This window comes from Echinops telfairi, unplaced genomic scaffold (genome assembly GCF_000313985.2).
Source record: "Echinops telfairi isolate 266 unplaced genomic scaffold, ASM31398v2 ScPeMD7_2291;HRSCAF=2852, whole genome shotgun sequence".
Taxonomy (NCBI): Eukaryota; Metazoa; Chordata; class Mammalia; order Afrosoricida; family Tenrecidae; genus Echinops; species Echinops telfairi.
In genome coordinates, this window is record NW_022106189.1 from 35,264,508 (window position 1) to 35,281,419 (window position 16,912).

Genomic DNA, 16,912 nt, shown 5'->3' on the forward strand with positions numbered 1-16,912 from the left:
CCCCCCCCGGGGGTGGGCTATATATCCAACCTTGTGATGGGTCACATATTGCATGTAGGTGGCCTAAGTGTGAGTCTCAATTGACAAAATGGCTGTGGACTTGGGGGGAGGGGAGGAGTTTTTATCTCATTGAAGACAGTCACCCAAATTAAAAAAAAGATTTTGTTTTCCAAGACACTGATGATTTTGAAGGCCAGTGTCCCAGCAGAATGGCACGCCTGCTAGATTGGGTGCTGTTTGTTATTTCGTGATTAAAAAAGCATGCCGCGAAGTCTGCTTCAATTCCTAGAGAACCTGTGCGTGTGAGGGTAGAGCTGTGCACCATAGGGGTTTCCAGCTGATGTTTTGTCTTTGGTTTTGAAGATCGCCACGCCCTCCTTTCCTTGCAGAGACCTCTGGGGAAACTCAATAAGCAGCCAGACATCCCTGCCTCAGGAATAGATTGAGGTTACATTTAAGCCATACTGAGGTGCACTTCCCAGAACACTCCACTAGGAGGCACACGGTACCAGTTTGTTCCATGCTTGCTGCTGCTAAATGCAGTCGTGACCTTGGTTGCTGCGGGTGGATTTTGTCTCCTGCTGAGCCCATGTGTGTAGTAGAGCTGCTCCCTTGCTCCCCAGGATTTCCAAGACTGTGACCTTTCAGAAGCAGGTCACCAAGCCAGTCTTCCCAGGCACCTCGTGGGGGTGGGAGGGAGGGGGTTTGAACTGCTTCATGAAAGGCAAGACCTTAACGTTTTGGACACCCATCTGATAGCTAGATAATGTTGTAAGTCCTTTCCAGCGCTTAACGGTTCTCTGCTGCAGAAGCTATGAAACAGAATGGCTGCCTCCTTGTATCCGGAAAGAGACAGCCTTGAACCAACCTGAAAAGTCAGGGTAGATTTGTTCCAATTTCTACTGAGCAATCGAGTCTCATTCCATGCAGTGGAAGCACCAGCCAGACTGCCCTCAGCCCGAGTTCCTGGCTGTTTGTGGTCATTGTTTCTGCAGGCAGGTACATAAGCAGTTAAAAGCACAAACAGGCCAGACTGGGGAGGTGCTGTCCAAGAATCTGTCAAGGGATTTTAACAAGTTCCTGTGCGATGGAAACCTAAGCGCCTGGCATTTAAAACGATCTACCTCAGCAGTTAGTGGTCCTCAGTGGAAACAGGGAGCGTGGTTGAGGAGTCTCAAACTCGTACTTTCATCCTAGATTTACCAAGTCGGTGTGGAATTTGATCAGTTGTTGAATATGTACTGAGTGTGGGGAGGGAAAACCGAAAATAAACCTGCAAACAAGACCATGTCAAGCCCTGAGAAATGCTACAAAGAACTGTCAGAGAATTAAAACAGATCTCCGTGTTCCTAGCTCCCCTCTTTACCTCCTTTCCTTTCTGCCTCTTCTCTTATTCCCCACCCCTTTTCTCACTCACCCCCTCCCTTGAACCTTCCCTGGCAGTAGACATTAACAACCTGCAAGATTTATGAAGATAGCGCTCAACCGTTTAAACAGCTGTCAAAATAAGATTGTGGCATGATCCTGAAAAAGAGGCATGAAAAACCAGATCCTTCCCAATTTTTTCAAAGGCCATGTTTTGCGATCGTTACCGATAAAGGCAGTGACAACCGGAGTCCAAACCACTGTCGCCTACCTTTCTCTTCAACTCGCCCTGCAACCACTGCAAAATCCTTGTTGGTTCAGCAAGTTACCTAATCTGAGGAGCCATCTGACTCACTTCAGCTGAATAGAGCTTTGATTTCGACCCGATTTTCACGGTCTTTATTCTTTGACAGAATCTAAAAACCCATTTACAGGAGAAGGGGCTGCTTTAGCTGCAGGAATCGGGGGAACATGCCTCTCAGGCCTAATTTGAATTGGGACCAATTTATGAGACAAAACCTACCTTGAGATAATTAGGGACAGCATGTCCTAAGTAGAAACTGTAAGTGCAAAACTTGGGAATTGGTTGAAAGGCGAGAGCATGGATGGAGGCGAATGACTGAGGAGAGGAGAGCCTGGGAGGTTGGGAAGCCCCTGGAGGTTTTTGCTGTGCTGTGTTGAGTTTGACCAGCCTTATGGAGATATACTGTACTCGCTATGCATTCCATGCATCCAAGCTGTACAAGCGAACACCAAAGCACTGACCTCACTGACATGGAGTGGATGTGGATGCATAGTGACCCCCTACAGGACAGGGTAGCACTGCCCCTGTGGGGTTCTGAGACTGTCACACCTGGTTGGCGTGAGGTGCCTTTGAGTCAGGTCCAACACCTCGGGACCCGACGTGCAAGGGAATGAAACACCACCAGGGCCGGCCCCACTTTCATAACTGTTCTTATGTTCAAGCCCATTGCTGCAATGTTCGCCTGTTTTATTCGGTGGTTATTTTTTGTTGTTGAGAATATACAGCAGAACAAGCACAAGTTCAACAGTTTCCACGTGTGCAATTCAATGATATTGATGACAGTCTTTGATCTGCCCAACTAGTCTCGCCCTCTTTTTCAGAAGTGGCCCTCCCCCATTCACATAAACTCAGTGCCCCCCTTAAGTTTCCTGTCTCTGGAATTGTTCTCATTTTTTTCAGATGTAGGTCTTAAAATAATGCTCAGGGTATGCATTCTTTACTAGCTAGGCCAAACAAACTATGATTTGGTTCAAAGAACACTAAAAGGGATTTTTTTTTTTAGCTTAATGTTAAAAAAATCATCTCAGGACAATAGTATGGATTTATCCATCCTCCAGAAAGTCTGAAATCCGTGAGGATTTAAAATTCTACTCCACATATTTCCCCTTTTGATCATGACTTTTCTGCCTTTGATCAACATGCGTCCTATTGGCACAGTGGCACCACCAGTGTACTAAGGAAGTAGAACAGAGTGCAGTGTAGTGTAGTGTATTCTTGCGATAGGGGTGGAACCCTGTAAAACCATATAGATTCTTGTCAATGGAAATCAAATCACGGGGTGGGGGGTATGGGGTGTTAATAGGCATGTGGACACCGAGCCGTCAGGGTGCAGCGTAGCAACAATGAAACATACAACTTTCCTCTAGTTCCTAAATGCTTCCTCCCCCACCCAATATCATGATCTTAATTCTACCTTACAAATCCGGCTACACCAGAGGATGTACAGTGATACAGATAGGAACTGGAAACAGGGAATCCAGGACAGATAAACCCCTCAGGACCAATAATGAGAATAGTGAAACAGGGAGGGTAGAGGGAGAATGGGGTGGAAAGGGGGAACTGATTAAAAGGATTTACATATAACCTTCTTCCTGGGGGATGGACAACAGAAAAGTGGGTGAAGGGAGACATCAGACAGTGTAAGCTATGACAAAATAATAATTTATAAATTATCAAGGGTTCATGATGGAGGGGGGACGGGGAGGGAGTAGGGGAAATGAGGAGCTGATACCAAGGGCTCAAGTAGAAAGCAAATGTTTTGAGAATGATGATGGCAACAAATGTACAAATGTGCTTGACACAATGGATGGATGGATGGATTGTGATAAGAGTTGTATGAGCTCCTAATAAAATGATCTTTAAAAATACGCATGTGAACAACAGTGGGTTTTAAAAAATAATTGCGTGTAATTAAGTTCAGGATGCATATGTGTGTTAGGGTTTCATCTGTTAGGGTCTCAAAATGTGGTTTGTGATGCATCAGATAATCGAGGGTTCCCTCCATTCCCTGACCCCTGCACAGAAGGACAGAAACAGCCCAGCTCACTGCCATCGAGGCAGTGTCCCCTCATGGTGACCCCTTTGTGCGTTTCCGAGACTGTAACTGTTTAAGGGAGTTTTTTTTTAATCATTGGGGGCACGTACAGCTCTTATCACAATCCATCCATCCATCCACTGTGTCAAGCACATTTGTACATTTGTTGCCATCATCCTTTTCAAAACATTTTCTTTCTACTTGAGCCTGAGGGCATTTTTTAAAAGCCCAGTTTTTCTGCTACGGAGCTGCTGGTGCTGCTCCAACCACGCGGATCACAGCCCAGCTCACAACCACTAGACCACCAGGACATGGGCCTTTGTTCCTTCCCGTGGTCAGCATGTTTACATGACCTGGAGTTAGCCATTTAAATCCACATCGATTAGGGTGGAGCAGTAGCTCACACCTTTTGACACACCCTATTCTTTATGAATGGTTCCTATAACGTTTTATTGCCCCTGTTATGGATCACTCTATAAACCTTAAGAAAAATCCAATAAACCAGCTTCCTTATTCTTCCAGAATCACATAGCAACAACATGAAAACTGTCACGAAACAAAGGACCATCAGACAGAGAACACTGCAAAGTCCATTGTGGCGGATGTGGTTAGGTTAGAGGAGCCCTGGTTACAAATTGGGCTGCTAACAGCAAGGTCAGCAGTTCAAAACCACCAGCTGCTCCTTGGGAGAAAGAAGGAGCTTTCTACTCCTGTAGAGAGTTAGTCTCAGAAACCCAGTTTCTGGGGGCAGTTCTACTCTGTCCTGTAGGGTCACTGTGAGTCAGCAGTGACTCGATGGCAGTGAGTGTTGAGTTAGACCCTCTCACTTGAACTCTCTTTTGAGCCATTTTGAAATTGTTTCAGTTTTTAATTGTTTCTACTTTCTCTTTGCTGTTTTTCTATGGTTTGTTTCATTGTTGTTTTATTTTGCTTTGTATGATTTTATATGACTGTGTTTTGTATGATTTTCTGTCTAAGAAATCCCGGATAGGAAGATCTAGAGACAGGGAGTGCATAGGGGCATGGCAGGAGAGAACGGGGGTAATGAGGAGCTAAGGACGGTGAGTACGAGAAGAACATGTTCTGAAATTGATTGTGGTGATGAGCGCACAAATCTTCTTAATGTGATTGAATGATTAAGCTGTATGATATGTGGAAAACGAGTCTGAGCTATCACTTCATAACCACTTTATTTTTTTTTCAAGTCCATTCTTTTTTTAATCATTTTATTGGGAGCTCTTACAGATGTCGTAACATTCCACAGTACAATCACATCTAGCAGTGTTGTATAATTGCTACCACAATCTGTGTCCAAATATTTTCTTTCTCCTTGAACTCCTTGATATCAGCTCTTTTTATCCCATCCCCTCCCCATCCAACCCAACCCTTATTTGCTGTGTCTTACACCATCCAATATATCCATTCACATGTAATTCTATTATTGGTCCTCTCCAGTGGGGTGATATAATCATCAATACTGTCAGCCCCATCCCCCTTTCCCATACCTAGAGGGAACCATTACTCCTGTTACTGTTTCTGGCTTCATGACCGCTTTAAAGAACACAGACAATAACAAGTGTTGGCAAAAACGTGGAGAAAGTGGAACCCCTTTTCATTGGTGTGCGTGTAAGTGTATCTAAAACTGTTTCTTGGGTAGAGTTGGCAGGCAACTCTTCAGAAAGTGATACTTTTCAACCTCATTTTTTTGTTTTGTTTTGTTGCCGTATGTTTTTCTTTATATGAAATCCAGGATAGATAAATCTATGGAGACTGTAACTGGATAAATAGTTTCTTGGAGTTGGGGTTGAATGGGAATCTAGTAACAATGAGTACAAGAGAAAAAGAAAATGTTCTAAAGTTGATTGTTGGGATGATTGCACAACTCCTTTCAATATGCTCAAACTATTGTGTCATATGTGAATTATGTCAGTAAAAAGAAGAAGAAAGAAAGAAAAGCAGGGCCAATGACTATTCCAAATGGTTGGGATTAGGGCAGGGCAGGGGTCAGTCAGAATGACTTCTATTATTTTGATTCTAACACTTTTATGGGATGTTAAGTTTAAACAGTGCTTTCACGTTCATTGTTTTCATTATAGTTTGTTAAAGTTATAGCTATCATTAGTGAAAACAAGGAGCATGGTTTGGGGTGGGTGAGCATGACACATGTTGGGGGGGAAAAGGGAGAGGGCTGAGAAAGGAGTTAAGAATATTAAGGCCCTCTGCTCAAATCTTCCCTCAATGCAAGAACACTTTGTTCTAATAACCTGGCATTCTGTGACACTAACCTTCCTGGACCGCTGTAGACAAAATGGTGCATAAGCAAATGTGGTGAAGAAAGCTGATGGTACTCGGCTATCAAAAGCTATAGGGTCTGGGATCTTAAAGACGTGAAGTTAAACAAACGGCCATCTTGCAGGGAAGCAGCAAAGTCCACATGGAAGAAGCACACCAGCCCGTGTGATCATGAGGTGTCAATGGGATCAGGTATCAGGCATCAGAAGACACAAAACAACCATACCGATGCAAATGTGAGGGGTTGGAGTAGAGATCCAAAACCTATCTGTAGACATTTGGACATCTCCTCACAGAAGGGTCACAAGGAAGGGACGAGTCAGCTAGGATGCACTATAGCACTGAGGAAACACAACATTCCTCTAGTTCTTTAATGCAACCCCCCTCCCACTATAATGACCCCAGTTCTACCTTACAAATCCAGTTAGATCAGAGCATGTACACTGCTACAGATAAGAGCTCTCATAACACAGAATCCAGGAGAGAAACCCCCACCCCCCTAAGAACAGTAATGGGAGTAGCAATACCATGAGGGTAGCAGGAAGGTAGGCTGGGGGAGAGGGGAGAGAGGAGGAATTGATCATAGGATTGACGTGTAACAAGCCCCCCCTCCCACCAAGGGGGAAGAACAACAGAAACATTGGGTGCAGGGAGATAGTGGATGATGTAAGATATGAAAACAATAATTTATAATTTATCAGGGGCTCATGAAGGTGGGAGGGTGGGAGAGGGAGGGGAAAAGAGCTGATACCAAGGGCTCAAGTAGAAAGGAAATGTTTTGAAAATGATGGCAACATATGTACAAATGTGCTTGATACAATTGATGTATGGATTGTTTTGAAAATGATGGCAACATATGTACAAATGTGCTTGATACAATTGATGTATGGATTGTTTTAAGAGCTGTAAGAGCCCAATAAAATGATTTATTAAAAAAGAAGAAGAAGAATATTAAGTGATCTAGCCTAAGTCATTCATTCTCAATATCAAATGATATTACCCCTAGAAGGGTAAGTTCTAGTCTTATTAAAATTTTAAGTGCCCTTACAAGTTTGTGAGAAGCACCTAAGGTACAACTATTGGTCTCTCCTTGTCCAAAGGAAAGAAGGGGGTGGGAATTGAAAGGTACATGGAAACAAGTAGTCTAGTGCACTAACAGCCCATACCCAAGTATTAGTCTCCATAACCCTGAGACCAGAACTGTCTGGTACCCAGCTACCAACCCTTCTGAACAGGACCAGCTACAAGGCCCTAGGTAGAGTAGGAGAAAAGTGTGGAACAGAATTAAAAATCATATGAGACTAGGCCTACTGGTTGCGTAGAGACTGGTGTGACCCTGAAGACAATGACCCTTGGTCACCCTTCAGGTCTGGATATATACACACCCTTGTGTTAGAATAATCCACCACTTAACGTCACAGGGGCGGCATTGATGAAAGGGCTGGCAAAGGAGGAAGAATGGAAACAGGAAAGACAGAGGAAATTAGATAAACAATGATCTATCAGGGGGATTGTAATGAATGAGTTGAAACAAAATGTGTATGAACTGATGATCTGCTTTGTAAACCTTCACTTAACTCACAATAAAACGTTTACAAATAAAATGGAATGTCAGAGGCCACTTTGGAACAATGTCTAATAAAGCTCCTTGGGGGTGGGAGAATAAAGGAAAAAGCCGGAGTGGTGTTGAGAAATGCTGGTCCACGTCCTGTAAGTAGCCCTAGAACCTTTTATCTTTCATGAATACTTCCTCTGTTCCCAGATACTAGCAACTCAGTGATCTTGCACAACCTCTTCAGGCTTACTTTGCCCTGCCCAGGAATGACCACATTTTGCCTTTTCAACTCTTTCCTCTTTGGGCCACAGCTGCCCAAATTAAGATGCACACAGAGTGGCTAATGAGTAACCAGTCCACAAACTCTTGCTTAATTTTACTTCCTTTCCCCAAGCCCTCTTTGAGTTGTAACTCTTTAGTTGTAAGGCGTTGAGTAACAAGGGTTAACTGGTGAAGACCGCTCCAGTTAGGACACAAGGAAGCACGTTCAAGGCTCAAGGCAGAATTTTTGTGTTTCATTCACAAGAGAGGTCTCTGGGAATTGTCAGCTCTTTTATCCTGAACCCTGATTCACGTATGTCAGGGTTTCTCAGCTGCTGCACTGTGGACATTTGGGGCCAAGCCAGCCCTATGGGCCAATTCGACCCTCTTCTATTAGGTTGTTATGAGTCAGAATCAACTTGGTAGCACACGGGATCATTGCTTTTTTGGACAGGCTTCTCCTGTGCATTTGTGCATTGTGGGATGTCATGTTGCTTCTTCTACCCGTTAAATGCCAGCACCCCACCTTCCAGTTGTAACAACAGAAAATGTCTCCAGATATTGTCAGATGTCGCCTGGGGAGCCGAATCACCCTCGGTGGAGAACCACTGATAAAGAGAATCTAGAAGGTCAGAAGTACCAGTTTTTTAATCATATCATTATGATCAAAAATTGCCATGCATAAGGAAGTTGTAGGAAATGCTCTGAGGCTTGCCTTGAGAGCCAAGATTAGCATCTTGACCAGGATACTCACATTTAGTTGAATGTTTAGTGCCAGGCACTTGCTAAAAATGAGAAACATTACCTTGGAGTTTATTCTGACTCAGGGTGACCCCGAGTGCCTCCTTTTGGAGAACTGTGCCCCAGAAAGAGTTCAGTGGCTATTTTTTTGCATATGGATTGCCAGGCCTTTCTTCTGTGGTACCTCTGGGCGGCCTTGACCTTCCAAACTTTTGGTTCACAACAAAGCAAGTTAATCATTTGGCTTTATAGATGCCCGTTAAATATATTGAATAAACAAAGAAACACTTTAGCTGAGGGTGGTATTCAAAACAGTATTCTGTTTTCTCCTCAATACTGTATTTAAAAGTAAGCTTCCTCTGCATGGCCAGGAAGACTTAGGGATAAGAGAGACCTAGCTCTTGATAGAAGTGCGAGGGAGATTGGGAATCCTCAACTAGCCTCACCTATATTAATTTCTAATTTTGCTTTGCCAGTTATACAAAAGTAATCCAATGGAGTCATGTTAATATATATGTGTGTGTGCATATATAATTTATATCTGCTTGGACTTCAATCCCATAGGAACCCTGGTGGCCTAGTGAGAGGTGGGTTGCTAGCCGTAGTGGCATTGTGGAATTGGGCTGCAAGCCAGACAGTCAGCAGTTTGAAACCAGTAGCTGCTCCACAGGAGAAAGACAAGGCTTTCTCCTCCTGCAGAGAGTTAGTCTCAGACTACCACACGGACAGTTCAATCCCCTCTTACAGGGTCGCTATCAGTCAGAATCAATGAGATGGTTTGGGTTTGGTTAAGTCACACAATAAATTATAGACTACCTCCCGAGAAACATACCACAGACAATACCATGGCAGCTTTGGGCACAAAATCATTAGAAGTTGATTCTGCCTTTCCATTTCTCTCTATAACATATCATGATCAGGAAAAATAAGTTAGCTTTTAATTAACTTTTATTAAAAACTCAGCAATTATTTTTATTACATAGAAAATGAAACCACGGTAGCTATAGAGAGTAACATAGCTCAACTCTAAAACTGATTGTGAAATTTCAGGAGCTGCCACCGTGCAGGGCTTATAACAGTTGCCCTGTTTGACAATTAGATCCCAGTATTCAGATGCCAGGAAGGACATGAGGCCCATGGTCTGCTGTCGTCCAGTTTGGCATTTCAGACTGTTGTTTACTCTGGACCAGTGTGTCCCAAAGCGGGTGATACGGCCTGTGGTCTAGAGCAGGGCTAAGCAACCTTTTCCCTTCCAGGGGGCATTTGGCAATGGATAGCGTCATTTGCAGGCCATACAAAATTATCTTAAAAATTAGTCTGTTCAACGGGACACCCCCTTACTGAAGGGTTGTGAGGAGGAGATGAGCCAGTCAGGGTACAGGGTAGCAACGATGAAGCATATAACTTTCCTCTAGTTCTTGAATGCTTCCTCCCCCCACTATCATGATCCCAATTCTACCTCACAAATCTGTCTAGACCAGAGGATGTACACTGGTCCAGATAGCAACTGGAAACACAGGGAATGCAGGACAGATGACCCCTTCATGACCAATGGTGGGAGTGGCGATGCCTGGAGGGTGGAGGGAATGTGGGGTATTAAGGGGGAACCGATTACAAGAATCTATGTATAACCTCCTCCCTGAGGGATGGACAATAGAGAAGTGGGCTAGGGGAGACATCGGACAGTATAAGATATGACAAAATAATAATTTATGAATTATGAAGGGTTCATGAGGGAGGTGGGAGAGGGGAGGAAGGGGGAAATGAGGAGCTGATATTAAGGGCTCAAGTAGAAGGCAAATATTTTGAGAATAAAGAAGGCAACAAATGTACAAGTGTGCTTGACACAATGGATGTTTGTATGGATTGTGATAAGAATTGTATGAGCCCCCACTAAAATTATTTTTTAAAAATTAGCCTGTTATATTTGGTCAAACAGTAAATTAACTCACCCCTAATGGGTGACATGGGATGTTAGCTGGTATTAATGCTTCTGCATGATTTATAAAGCCTGCAGGGGGAATGTTCTCCACCCTTGGCCTAGAACAGAGGTTCCTAAACTTGGTTGGCTTACTACCCCCTTAAAAAAAATTACTCAGTGCTTCCCTGTCATTTAAAACCTTTTGGCTTATAGCCCACAATGTAAGGTAAAGTGTAGGCAGCCCCCCTACATCGTTCCAGCATCCTCCAAATCCCCCTGAGGGTGGGATCACTCACTTTGGGCAAGACTTGTCCAAACCCCAGGCTTAGTCTAGAGCATATACTCATTACCCAAATACTAGCCCTGAGGAATTTAGGTCACATTCTCCCGCCGTCCTTCAACCCCATGGAACGAAGTAGAATGAGCAGGTGTTTGGGTGCGGAACAGATGTGTTTAAATAGAAAGAATGTCAAGTCGGATGCCATCCTATATACTCCACACCAGTTCCCCAAACTCCTCATATCCTACAGTTGAGGGTCCCACCACACCTATCCCAGAATCCAGTGGCGGGCACCTGAAGTTTTATTCCACTCTAGATCAGATTTTTAAAGCGGTTATTTTGCATTTTACAGTATGCGTATTAAAGTATCATAGCTTCGTATGATTGAGTCAAACATTGTTATAAAATAGCTATTGCTTCTTGACACATCCTCCATCTAGGTCCACACGCTTCTGAAGGCGATGTTTCCATCTCTGTAACCCTTGCCCTAAGAATCCTGCGCTCTTCCGTTTAGACCACGTCTTAACGGCAGTGTGGGCATCCTCGTGGGATGCAAACTAGTCCTTTGCAATGCTCTTTGAATCTGAGGAACCAGAAGTCCGAAGGGGCGAGATTAGGGTTGGAGAGTAGATGGGGGAAGGTTTCCCAATGAGATCCTTGTAGTGTAGCCCCTGCTACCGTCAAATGATGAGCAGATACACTGTTGTTGTGGGGGTGGGCTAGGGCGGGGGAAGCCCCTCAGCACAGATTTGTGTTCTTTTTTTCCTCACTAACACAGCTTTCAATTTTCCTAAAACTTCATAATAAGTTCTCCTAGCTTTGTGTCCAAGAAAAATCGAAATTCCCCCTTTGGCTTTCCATACAACGTTGTTTCAGCATCACATAGAGAAGCTTCCTAAAGGAGGATGCTCGCTTTGAGACAAGGGAGGCAGGGGCTGGCATCTCCTGGAGACTCCATCGCTGTCTGTCCTCTAGCTGCCCCCTTGATTTGCAGCATATCTCGTTGCCCTTGTCTTATTTTCAGTGTGCGGGAAGTCTCCCTCATAAGACCCTGCCATCCTATACCCTTGTTGAATTCCTAGAGTGACTTGGGTTTGGATACTATAATATCTCCTTAAAGCCATCTTTAAATTAAGCCGAGCGGACCCTGCTGGCAGAGGTAGCTGCTCTTGCTTCTCACATGGCTTTAAGTTACTCAGGAGAATCAAGTGGGAGGATTCTGACCCAACACGGATCTGTTTGTCAACTGAGAAGAATATTGAATGTGGTAATGAAACAAAAGGAACACGACGTGACAGCCCCCCTCAGGCACGGACAGAGCGAGAGACTAAACAAATCAGGAGGGAGCGGTTCAGGGAGATCCAGAAGTCCACGGAGTTCTGGAGGTCCACTGCATACCATGGGTCCATTTTGTCCCGGTGGTCTAGTTGTGGACTTCCTTCCTATTCCTTCTGACCTGGGGCAGCACTAGAGACATACATACTCAACATGCTCTGAACAGTCGCTTGTCTTGGAGCAAGAAGACACACGGTGTTACTGTCCAAATGCGATGCAGCATGTGCAAATGCCAGGCTGCCTGTGGAAGAATCACCGGGGTGACGTGAAAAACATTGTAGAATCTCAGGGTGACAGCTCACCCTGTACGATTTCAATTCCAGCATTACCTGGCCACATGCATTTTTGACAGCTCCACCCACCCAAGGTGGTTCTGCTGCCCCACCAGACCTAGGGACTGCTGCAAAGACTGGGAGAAACCTCATTCTTTGTTGAGAAAAAGTGATCAGGAAAAGCTAACTAGCCCCATATGAGAACGTAAGTCCTTTGGGCAAAGAATCCGAGATAAAGGACCTCTTTCCAGGTCCCCAAAGCCACTGCCATCAAGTCAATTCTGACTCATAGTGACCCTACAGGACAGGATCAAACTGCTCGCTAGGGTTTCTGAGACTGCCTCATCTTTCGCCTGATGGGTTTGTACTGCCAGTGTTATGGTTAGTAGTCCAACACTTAACCCACTACACTACAGGGCGCCTTTCCTAGCCACTAGGGTTATGCGTATGGCATTATTACAATGTAGGCATCACACAAGACAGGACCTTGGTTGCTGGTGGTCTATTTTCTGCAAGTTCCTAAGAGGACAATGTGTTCAATCAAATTTAGTTCATTATCTGATACCAAACATTGTCTTAGTAATTTTTTTACTATGTGAGTGATAGACAATAGCAACCCCACCCCACAAAGAAAATCCAGGAAGATGATTATGTTCTCAGATAGACTACATGAGAATGAGTGGTCATTGGTAGTAATTAGAAAGCTTGAAAGAGGATGTTCCAAACAGAATCTTAATTTGGCATTTTGGTGGTAAGGGACGGCAGCTGCACAGGTCAAAGACTTCGAGAGAGCGCTGAGGGGAAAGGACTTCGCAGTGGGCTCAGCCGGGTTGGCAGAGATTTTCTTACTGCTTTGCGATGGCCACGCTTACAGGTATGTGTCCCACCCTCTTCCTGCTCCCTGCCTCGTGTCCACTGGGAGCTTCTGGGGCTCAGAGTTCGCACACTGGCTCCTTGGGAGGGGTTGGGGGTATTCTCCTGGTTCTTGCTTTCTCCCTGTCCCAAGACACAGACAGAGGTGATGGGTTTAGTCCACTGCTGCTACGTGGTGCCTAGCAGGCCCAGGTCAGGAAGTCTTTGAGGCAGACCCTGGTAGGAAGGATCTCAGGGCAACACCATCGTTTCTCTGGTTCCTGAGTTATTGTCTACATTCGAGTCCAGACACAAAGGTTTCTCTGCTTGAACCTATGTGGGCACTGCGCCTACAAAAAACGCCAGTCAGGGCTCAGAAGCAGCCCACCTGTGTGTCTGAGGGTGGTCTTGGGTGGGACACTTCCCGCCTTAACCCTATTGGTCATCTTGCTCGGAGACCCCCGAGGCAGACAGAAGAGCCAGTGACAGGTTTCTCTGCTGTTGCTCAGACGTGACATGGTGGTAGCCCATCAAAGTCATGGTCTCAGAACAGATTTCCTGAAGCCGAGTGACCTTTTCAAAAGGCAGCGTCCAGCGCCAGGCCTGGGAGACATTGAGGGCGTTCCTAGCGTCGGTGTGGAAGGCATGTTTGCCCGTGCCCTTGCCTTGGGTGATGTTTTGCACCCAGGTTTGGAGCCAGGGAAAGAATTTCAGCCCCACAAAATCATACATTCGGGCAGTCTGGGCCTTCGGGGCCCGGACCAGGTCCTCGTAGCGCACAAATAGGTAGCGCTGCCGCAGGGCTTTGGGCAAGAGCCGGACGGCCCCTAGGATGTCCCGCTGGCTTTCGCAGATGGTCTGGATCACGTGGTAGGGCCAGTCCTCCTTCTTGAGTTGTCTCCACTTCTCCCCCAAGACGATGCGGCTGTCGGCCATGAGCTCCGCCAGGGTGTGCTGGCGGGAGCTGAACACGGCCCGGGGATCCCGCACCAGGTGCACGATGCGCAGGTTGAGCGCGGGGTCGCTGAGCAGCGGATAGAGCACCTGCAGGTTGAAGAAGCGCACCTCCTTGAGCACCACGTGGCTGTAGGAGCGGCAGGCCTCCCCCACCACCTCGAAGGGCTGCCCCTTGCACAGCGTCTTGCAGTGAGCCTCGGAGATGACCTGCCCCGGGGGGAACATGTGGCAGGCCGGCGGGGAGCACAGGGCTCGGCTGGCCTCCCACTTAAACAGGCTGGACTGGGTCCGGGGACCCGGTGGCATGTAGGCATCGAAGACGCTCATGTCACACTGGAAGACGGAGCGGACCAGGTCGCGCACGGCCATGTGCAGCTGCGAGGCCGTGCTCTGCGCGAAGCTCATCCAGACGTGCCAGGCGGGCTCCATGAGGTAGAAGACGTCTGGGTGCTGCCCGAACACCTGCCCCACAAACGACGAGCCGGAGCGCCACGAAGACAGGACGAGCACGTGCACGGGCCTGGGCGCCTCCTTCGGAGGCAGAGCGCGGAAGTTGTAGCTGGACAGGTGGAAGAACAGAGCGATGATCGCCGTCTGGGAAACCAGCAGAAGCACCAGCCTCGTTTTATTGGACATCTTGCCGCCGACGTTGAAGACCTTTAAGAGACAAGGAGTTGGGTGGGTGAGTCTGCTGGTTTGGTGTTTGTTTCTTCCTTCTTTTTCCAGCAAACGCCACCTTCTTCCTGGTCCCCATCAAGGACTGGCTTAGAACGGCCTAAACCTTCCTGCAACCAGTTGTACCAATCCCTCCCAATCAATTCCTGTCCTTTGAAGTTACTGTGCCATTACATTCTTTTGATTTTAGGCTCTGGGGCTCCTCCTTCCTGGTCTTTTTGTCCCTTGAGCTACCAAGAATGCCTTTTGCCAATTCCCATCAAGTCCATTGCAACTTGTGGTGACCCATGGGAGTCAGAGTAGAGCTGGGCTCCATAGGGTTTTTAATGCTGATACTTTTGGAAACAGACTGCCAGGACTTTGTTTGGAGGTGCCTTTGAGTGTACTTGAACCTCCTAGTCCAATAGTTAGCAGTCAAGCATATTAATTGCTTGCACCACCCAGCAATCCCACTGAAATGCCTAAACCCGCCATATCGAATCAGCTTGTGGAGGACCAGATCTCTCCTTAAAGATACAAAGCTATAAAGTGTCTATCTCCAATAGGTTACTTGTCGATGATAATATAACCCAAATCTTGCCTGGCTAATTTCTCATAAAACTAAGAGGGTCAAGAAGAGCTGCCTTGGGCCCATGGCCCCACCCTCCCTATCGTGAAGGACAAATACTATCTTGAAGGTCATCTACCACCTCCCTTGTTTCCATAGAGCACAAGACTTTCCACATCCACCCACAAAGGCTATAAAATGGCTGTCCTTTTGCATTATCTCCTTAGCAACAGAGCCAAGTGTCCCTAGAACTTGTCATCCTGGGAGACCAGGAATTTGAAGAGGCGGCCCAATGCTGGGCTTGCTTCTGTGTAGGTAATCATCTGGTTTCTGGTTACAGACAATTCGTACTTGCCCTTCAGTGTTATGTCAATTTGCTCTCACTTTGAAATACAACAGATTTCACTCATTACAATAACCCCCTTTACTTGCTGCACCTGCAGCTTTCAAATGACAGGAGAAATCAGTTGGTCATTCAACAAGGACGTGGATCATATTGTACTAACTAACCCCACCCCACTGCCATTGAGTGGGTTCAGAGCCACAGCCACCCCATAAGACAGAGTAGAATTGCTCTTTAGGATTTCTGAGACTGTCAGTCTTGCTGAGAGCAGAGAGCCTCATCTTGCTCCCATGGAGCAACTCATGGGTTTCAACTACCGACCATGTGGTTAGCAGTTATTTTAGCCATTGCATCCCAAGGGCTTCTTTATTGCACTGAAACAACCACCACTATTTTTTACTGTCGTCGAGTCAATGCCAACACATAGCAACCCTATGGAGCAGAGCAAAACTGGAAAACAGAAAGATTTCTCCCAAGTTGTCTCCCCCAAATATATCCCAAACGTAGCTGCTTGCTACAGGTGGCAAATGTCTATACACTTGGAGGTCAACAGAAGTAGGTCAGGGGTTATTCTCCCTAAGGGTTATCATCCATCCAGAGAAAGCAGACACCACTGTTTATCCCACAACAAGTAGGGCCCACTCCCTTCTGATGAGGATAGTAGTAACTTGTTTCCCTGAAGGAAAGCCCAGGGAGGTCAAGCCCACTCAAGGGCGACCAAGATTAGGCAGCCATATTGAGTCTAGGGTCCGCCCTTCTTGTCACATGTATACCCTTAGTCCACCCCCCACCCCCACTTTCTATCATGTGTACACTCCTAGCTCATCCCCTTCCTGTTATGCTTATGCCCATTGTCTATCCCCCTCCTGGTGCTTGTATTGCCAATTGTACAGCCCCTTCCTGTAATGAGTGTGGTTACCCGTAATCACACCCCCTAAAGAGCTAGATAAGCCTTGGTTAGCAATCAATGTTCCTCTCTCTGGCTCTCTCCACGTGGACCATCAAGTGGGGCTGAGGTGAGCATGCTACCATGAGATGTGTCTGACTCCATTATTGCAATCTCTCTTCTATCCCTCATGTTCTCCATGACTTTATTATAATGTTAACCATACAATGTGCGCTTACTGAGCCTGTGATTAGTTGTGGGGGCTGGCCATCCCCCCGGGCCCCCCCCCCC

At 46.2% G+C, this 16,912-nt stretch overlaps 2 protein-coding genes across 4 annotated transcripts in view; one reads left to right on the forward strand and one right to left on the reverse strand.

Annotated features, from left to right (window-relative positions):
• ZNF19 (zinc finger protein 19) overlaps positions 1–16,912 on the forward strand; it is a 76,679-nt gene that overhangs the window by 5,033 nt on the left and 54,734 nt on the right. Inside the window, exon 2 of one of the 2 annotated variants that reach the window (XM_045293801.1) lies at positions 13,118–13,235. The exons of the other annotated variant lie outside the window; for it this stretch is intronic. The gene's annotated coding sequence lies outside the window, so the exon portion shown is untranslated. The remainder of the gene's footprint in view (positions 1–13,117; positions 13,236–16,912) is intronic. 2 annotated transcript variants of the gene reach the window in all.
• Positions 12,988–16,912, reverse strand: part of CHST4 (carbohydrate sulfotransferase 4) — a 4,422-nt gene continuing 497 nt past the window's right edge. Inside the window, exon 2 of one of the 2 annotated variants that reach the window (XM_004704806.3) lies at positions 12,988–14,789. In XM_004704806.3, the coding sequence (XP_004704863.2) occupies positions 13,649–14,789 (1,141 nt within the window). In that variant the 3' untranslated portion in view covers positions 12,988–13,648. Of the gene's footprint in view, positions 14,812–16,912 lie in introns of those variants that run through there. The other variant, XM_045293804.1, reaches the window with a different exon arrangement.